General features: G+C 33.7%; 1 protein-coding gene across 1 annotated transcript; it reads right to left on the bottom strand.

Moving 5' to 3' along the window:
- Positions 1-1,398: 1,398 nt before the first annotated feature.
- On the bottom strand, positions 1,399-4,692 carry LOC136206220 (uncharacterized). The gene is made up of 5 exons (XM_065997187.1): positions 4,474-4,692; positions 2,271-4,018; positions 1,950-2,154; positions 1,696-1,868; positions 1,399-1,612 (listed from the first exon to the last, which is right to left on the bottom strand). The coding sequence occupies exons 2-5, from the start codon at positions 3,283-3,285 to the stop codon at positions 1,533-1,535; spliced, it is 1,473 nt and encodes a 490-aa protein (XP_065853259.1). The 5' UTR covers positions 3,286-4,018; positions 4,474-4,692; the 3' UTR covers positions 1,399-1,532.
- Positions 4,693-7,396: the final 2,704 nt, after the last annotated feature.

The following is a 7,396-nucleotide window of genomic DNA, read 5'->3' as shown; positions in this document are numbered from 1 at the left end:
TCCGACCCCTGCACGAGCTGAGAGTTAATGGGAATTGGGATAACCTGGTTTTTTTGCCGAGTACAGTTCAGGAAGCAGTCTGCGGCACCGAGCCTTTGGAGGATCGTGATTGCTGTATCTGGACGCCTGCACCCTCAGGGAAGCTGACAGTGAAAGACTTTTATGCTGAGAGATGGCACGAAACTGCAGTGCGATGGCACAAACTGATATGGAATGCCTTCATCCCTCCTAGTAGGGCGGCGGTTTGCTGGAGGATTATTCATGGAAGGATTGCAGTTCAGACATTGATTCAGACACGAGGCATTAACCTTGCTCAGAGGTGTGAGCTATGCAAATCAGAGGGTGAGAGTATTGGCCACCTGTTCATTACCTGTAAGGTTTCAAAGGAGCTATGGAAAATAGTGTTTGATCTAAATGAAGTTTGTGGCAGCGACTCAATCGATTTTGCTGGCTTCTTTAATTACTTATGTCAGATCCGAGTTAGGCGAAGTAGGAGAAGGAGATGGTGGTACTCAATAGTCACCTGCTGCTGGTTCATCTGGATGACTCGTAACCGGGCTATTTTTGAAGCCGAGCTCCCCTCAATCCAAATTCTGAAAACACGTCTGCTGCACTTCATGGATGAGTTCGGTCAGTTGAACACGGCTCGGATTCGACCACCACCTGAACCGGATTTCATTGAGGTGAGATGGGTTGCTCCTCCACGTGGATGGGCCAAGGTAAACACGGACGGCGCAGCAGGTAGTGATGGTAAGGCCGGGGCAGGAGGTGTGTATCGAAATTACAGAGGTTTCGTCCATGGATGCTATGCATTTCCTATACAGAACTCTCAAGCTCATGAGGCGGAATTGCAGGCAATCATCCATGCTGTCAAAATTAATATAAAAAAATACACTAATAAAAAAATATTTTTTAATATATGTAATGCTTACTCTATTAAAACAAAATAACTATAGAAGGCACTGTAATCTATATATATATATATATATATTATTTTAATAGTTATTATTATTAATTAATTTTTTTGAAAGAATATTACTATTAATTATTAAAATTTAAATATAACAAAAAAAAGTAAAACAGTAGAATGTAGATTTTATAATATAATTTAAATTGTTTTAAATTTTATTTTATATATATATTTAAAGTTTAAATAAAATATAAAATTCAATATATTAAAAGTATGAAATAAATATAGTAAATATAAATTAAAAAACCCTAATACAGTAAAACCATGGTTTTTAAAACCGGTCCGGACATCAAACCGGTGGGACAAAGGGTTCAGGGGTCAATGGGTTCAACCGGTTGGCCCGGACCGGTTGAACCGGACGATGTCATAAATAATATATATATTTTATATATATATATAATAAAATTCTAATAAATTAAACATGACAATCCATACACCAAAATATATCAAATTAGTTTAATACAATATTCAAGACTAAAATTAAATGAAATCCCAAATCAACATTACAATAATTCAATAAAAAAAGACACTTATCAAATCACTCATTTCTTCCATAATTCATTCAATCTTCATCATCAACGTTAATTTCAATATCATCATCATCATTATCTTCATCCGGTATCACCGGCTCATCTCCATTCACTAAATTAACAAAATCAATATAACAAAATCAAGATAAAACTTACTTAGAAATAATAGCGTATATTTAATATTTAAAAGCAAACCTTCAAAAGGAATAGAAATCGGTTCTTCATTAACGTTCGGATATTCATCAATCATATTTTCCAATTCATCAATGTTAAGTTCTCCTTCTTGTTCTTCTTCCACTATCCAAAACTCGGTTTTGTCAATTGACTCATAATCAACCGGATCATATGACCTCTTCTCGATTATGGACCTAACAACATTAATAATTTAAATGAATGAATATTACAAAGTTATAATAATTTCTATTAATAATGGGTTGAAGCACACATACCTATTTTGCAAACGCAAATTGTAATGCACATACACCAAGTCAGTTAGTCTTTGATGCTCTAATCGATTTCTCTTTTTAGTGTGTATTCGTTCAAATACACTCCAAATACGTTCACATCCAGACGAAGAAGCAGTTTGACTAAGAATTCTCATTGCAAACTTCTGCAAGCTTGGGACATCATAAGCAAAACACCTCCACCATTCATCTAACATAAATAAGTGATTAAATAACAAACAATACAAATATTAACATAACATAAAAAAATAACAAGTATTAAATAAGAATAAGGATCAAGTAAATAACAATTTTAACTATACGTACCAGGCCTCATAGTCTTGCAACTTTCAAGAGCTATATCACAAGAAAAATATTTTTTCCTAGTTTGATAAATGATATTCTCTTGAACCACTTTTTGCTTGTTGTAGAGGTTTTGATTGTCAACCATATCCAAAAATGATTTCATAATTTCAGGCTTTTGACACATATTTTTTTTGTCATACTGAAAAGCCGGATTAAGCCAATAAGCAGCATCATGAATACTATGGCGTAACATTTTGTCCCAACGATTTTTTATAACTGTGGTGTAAGGCTTGTACAACTGCTTCTTCCCTTTGAATAATTTTTTTATGCCAATACGAGCCCTATGCATACCTTCATATACATACCCTATTGCCGGTTTTTCATCAGAATCACAAATTCGCATAAGGCATATCAAAGGTGTCATCACTCTAACAAGAATCAAACTATTGTTCCAAAATCTTTCATCCAAAACAATTTGTTTAACATCTTTACCTTTTGGCATCTCAAGAAATTTTTTGAAGTCATCACATACCACTAATGCCTGCAAGTGATTCTTATGATCATGTAAGCTCTTCAATGCAATAAATGTTGTAGCAAAATGGGTAGCTCCAGGACGAACTATCTCTGTCCAACCATCTCTTTTTCTAAGCCAATTCAAAGTCCATTTATGATTGTAGACAAAAACAGTGATCTTTGAAGCTAAAGTAGCAATATCTTTTACCTTTGGCATCTCAGCAATATCTTTAATCACCAAATTCAAACAATGAACAGCACATAGAGACCACTTAATAGTAGAATACCTCTCTGTGAGTTTCCTTCCTGCAGCTTTATAATTTGCACCATTGCCTGTCACCATATGCACCACATTCTCTGGACCAACAATCTCAACAATCTCTCCAAAAAGATTACACAAGGTGTCTGCATCTGTGATAATATCTAAAGCATCAACCGACTTGATGAAAGAAATGCCTTCTGGATAATACACTAAGAAATTAATCAGTGGTCGTTGTCTCGTATCAGTCCATCCATCACTCATAATTGTGCATCCATACTCAGTCCAATGTTCACGAAGAGAATCAACAAGCAACCTAACCTGTGTTCTTGCATCTTTCAATAAAGTGACACGCAAGGCATGATACGTAGGAGCTTTGTATCCATGGTCTATACTTGTTACTTTGTCCAAAGAGCCTGAAAAAATGGTGAATTCACTGCATTCATTGGGATGCAAGCATCATAAAACCATAATGCAATTGCCATATCTATGTCGTGCCACCTTTCTTTGCTTTGCATACATGCCTTACAGAAAGGTTGTGTGGCATCATGCTCTCCATCTTTGAAATAAGTGCTAATATCTGAAGCTTTTCTCTTTTTGGAGGATGCAGAACACAAATCTTTTGATGCTACTGGAATTGGTGAATTCTGCTCTCTTACCTCTTCCATACTAATCAAGCCCTTCTTTTCTTTTGCTTTCTGCGCATTTTCTTTCATAGAACTTTCTATTAAGAACTTGACATCCACAGGAACTTTAGTGCACGGTTCAACATGGCCTTGAATGTTTGAAAGATGTAGTTTCATCCTGTTAATACCACCCCCAGCTATTTTCTTTAGACAGAAACAACATATCAGAACATTTTTACCCTCATTGTTAGTGCCTTCGCTACAATATCTCCATCCTATATCCGTCTTTCTCCTAATGTTTGGCCCAACTGGATCAATTCTATCAGTAGACTGTTCTTCATTGTTTGGTGTTGATCCAGTGGTTTCCATTTCTATAAAAAAAAATTGATAACATTGACAAACTAAACAAAAACAAGCATTACAGTAATCAAGCATTAAACAGAACCACCATTTAAAAACTTAGAGAGAATGAACTACATATTACAAGTTAATGAACAAACCAAAAATATCAATCCTTCAAAAAAAATCAAGCATTAAACAGAACAAACCAATAATAAATATCAATCATTCAAAAACAAATCAAGCACTAAATAGAACATACCAAAAATAAATATCAATCCTTCAAAACAAATCAAGCATTAAACAGAACAACCCAAAAATATCAATCCTTCAAAACAAATCAAGCATTAAACATAAACAAATTAAGGAACAAACTAAATATTATCTTATTAAGCCTTCACAACAACAACAAAAACTCAAAGAAAACTAAATATTAAGCCTTAACAGGAACAAATTAAGAAACAGAAGAAAAAAAACAATCACAAACCCGGAAATCGTCGTGGTGGTCGGTTCAGAAAGAAAGGAGAGGAGAGCTGATGTCGCCGTGGTGGTCGGTCTAGATATCGCCGGCCGACGACGGAGGCAGACACAACATCAGGTGAAGAAATCTAAAACCCCCAAATCGCGGCTAGGGTTCACGCACAGGAAGGAAGAGAACAAGTGTAGGAGGAGAAATAGAAATGAGAAAAAAATGTCTGCTAAAAGAAATAAGTGGGCTACCTTAGCAATTGGTCCTTCAACATTTTAAGTTTTTATATCTAAAACCCCGTCAAAATTAATCAGCATCTATTTTAGTCAATTTCGAAAAAATTGACTAAAAACCGAGGTGAAACCGGGTGGCCGGGTTGATCCCGGTTCGCCGGTTTCACCCGGTTCGCAGGGGGCCACTACAAGTGACCCCTATATAACATAACCGGACCGGATGCCTGGCCGGTTCCCGGCTAACCCGGTCCGACCCGCCGGTCCGATCCGGTTTTTAAAACCATGAGTAAAACCTCTATATAGGAATACTCTATATATGAATAACCTCTATTTTGTTCTAAAAAAACTCGGTCCCAACTTGGGCCCGATTATAGTAATATATATTAAGAATTCAAACTAAATTATAAAATATTAAAAAAACTATTGAAATTATCTATGAGTGGAAAACACCCTATTATTATTTAGGAAATATATTATTGATTGATTTGTATTAGGCATAATTATAGGGCTTGATTATAGGCATAATTATAAGGCTTGATTTTGTAAACTTTTGGTATTGATTATAGACGTAATTATAGGCATAATTATACCAACCTCTATTTAGTAATAACCTCCCAATTGTTATATAAATAGTCCGGTCCCAAGTGTATTCCTATATAGAGGTTTTACTGTATATTACAGCTTCAACCAGTTAATTAATTAACATATATATATTAAGTTAGTAAATGAATTTTAATTATTGAAGCTAACAGGGTAGTAATTACCTCCTCCTAATAAGAAGAGAGTAGTTAGGCACATCTTTAGCAGAATTGAATTATGTTTTACTTAAATATAAGTAAAATCAACCCGAATCAGACCGTTCAATCAGAATTGGGTCAAACGGTTTGCGGTTAATCCGGCCGGTTTTGAGCGGTTCTATTCGGTTTTCAGTTATATCACAAAATTGTGAAAATAGCTTTACTCGAACTGCTATCTTGACCGGTTAGGTCCGGTTCATATAACCATACATACCAAATACATCTATTTATAAACTTTTAAACCACATGGTTATGTTTGTAAATTGGAAAAACCACATATTTTTTCTTCAGCAGAATAGAATTATGTTTTACTTAAACATAAGTAAAATCGAACCAAATCAAATCGCTCAACCGGCATTGGGTCAAACGGTTTGCGGTTAATCCGACCGATTTTGAGTAGTTCTATTCGGTTTTCAGTTATATCAGAAAATAGTGAAAATAACTTTATCTGAACTGTTATCTTGACCGGTTTGGTCCGGTTCATCTAACCATGCATACCACGTACCTTTATTTATAAACTTTTGAACGACATGGTTCTGTTTGCAAATTGGATAAACCACGTATATTTTTTCTTACTTTCCCCTTAAAATATTAGACGTATCTTATTTTTAAATTTTTAATTGTAATTTAATTAGTTTATATATTTTATTGTGATTTGATATTTTATTTTGTGATAAAAAAATTTAAATATTAATTCTATTTTTATAATTAATTTTATTTTATTTTATTACAATGATATATACACATATATATAAAATTTATAAAATAACTTTAAACTAATTATATATATATTAATATATATTTTTATTAATTTTTATTTATTACATTATCTGGTCCGACCTACTCTAGTTACTTGGTTGAACTAAGTGACCCACGCGTCAAATACATCATTGGTTTGCTAAGGGGGCTATTTTGCACATCTATGTGTAAATTTATTTATATATATGTTTGCTAGATTTGAACTACAAAAGTAAAATTGAGTCGTTTTGAACAAATTTAGAGAAATTTATCCAATATGACATATTAATCAAGTTAGATTTTACAATTAAATACAAACTTAATGTGCTAGTTAATTACGCTAATGAGGGTATCAAGTTTACTGAATGTGTGAAAATGGGTAGTTGAGAGAATTCGGGTCAAAGTGCTGACATGCCGAGCGAAAGAGATGACAAACTGTAAAGAACATAGAGTTCACATGGTGTGTGGAATTACCCACATATCGTGTAAGGATCCCACGTCAAGAATCCACAAGTCGTGTCGTTCCAAATTGGAAGATTCTGCTTCTCTATTGTAATCCATATGACATGTTGGTATACATCGTATGAGCTGTCAAATTCAGCATGGTCAATTTTGTTGTTCTAGAAAATTATTTTCACGCGTGGTATAACTATTCTCACATATTGTGTGCATTTTTAAAGTGAGAACGCCCACTTTCTCTCTAACTTCGTACTATTTATAATAATGCCACTACATTATGACAACTATTGCCATTAGTTTATTTACAAGCTTGTCATCCATTTATCCTTATTCAATTTTAGCCCTTTAACTTTTTCTTTAGCTAGTCAGTTTATTAGGTTTTTTGTAGTTTTAATATTACGGTTTATGGTGTATAAATAACCAATCTTATTAAGTTGTATCTAATCTTTATCAATCTAAAATAAAAATTTCACTTTGAGAGTTTAGAGTTTGTCTCTTTATCCAACGGAGATTTCTAATTCCTACACGTTTAACTTATGAATTTTGGGGGTTTCTCAACTCTTCCAAGTTTAGTTTAAGAATATTTTTGTTAGTTTATTACTAAAATTATCATTACAAACCCGATATGTATTAGTTGGTATCAGAGTTTTGATCATCTTCCAATGCGAGATTTCTTCAAGCACTTGATTCCATCACTATTTGAAAAATATCCAT

This window comes from Euphorbia lathyris, chromosome 9 (assembly GCF_963576675.1).
Source record: "Euphorbia lathyris chromosome 9, ddEupLath1.1, whole genome shotgun sequence".
NCBI classification, from domain to species: Eukaryota; Viridiplantae; Streptophyta; class Magnoliopsida; order Malpighiales; family Euphorbiaceae; genus Euphorbia; species Euphorbia lathyris.
Note: the sequence above shows the minus strand (reverse complement) of the source record. Positions and strands in the feature narration are given on the sequence as shown.

Bases quoted from the DNA above. Each gene is read 5' to 3' on its own strand.
- LOC136206220 (XM_065997187.1), bottom strand. From the start codon at position 3,285: ATGAGTGATGGATGGACTGATACGAGACAACGACCACTGATTAATTTC. The intron at 2,155-2,270 runs GTACGTATAGTT...TATTTATGTTAG, and splicing joins TTGCAAGACTATGAGGCCTG to ATGAATGGTGGAGGTGTTTT. The intron at 1,613-1,695 runs GTTTGCTTTTAA...TTGTTAATTTAG, and splicing joins GATTTCTATTCCTTTTGAAG to TGAATGGAGATGAGCCGGTG.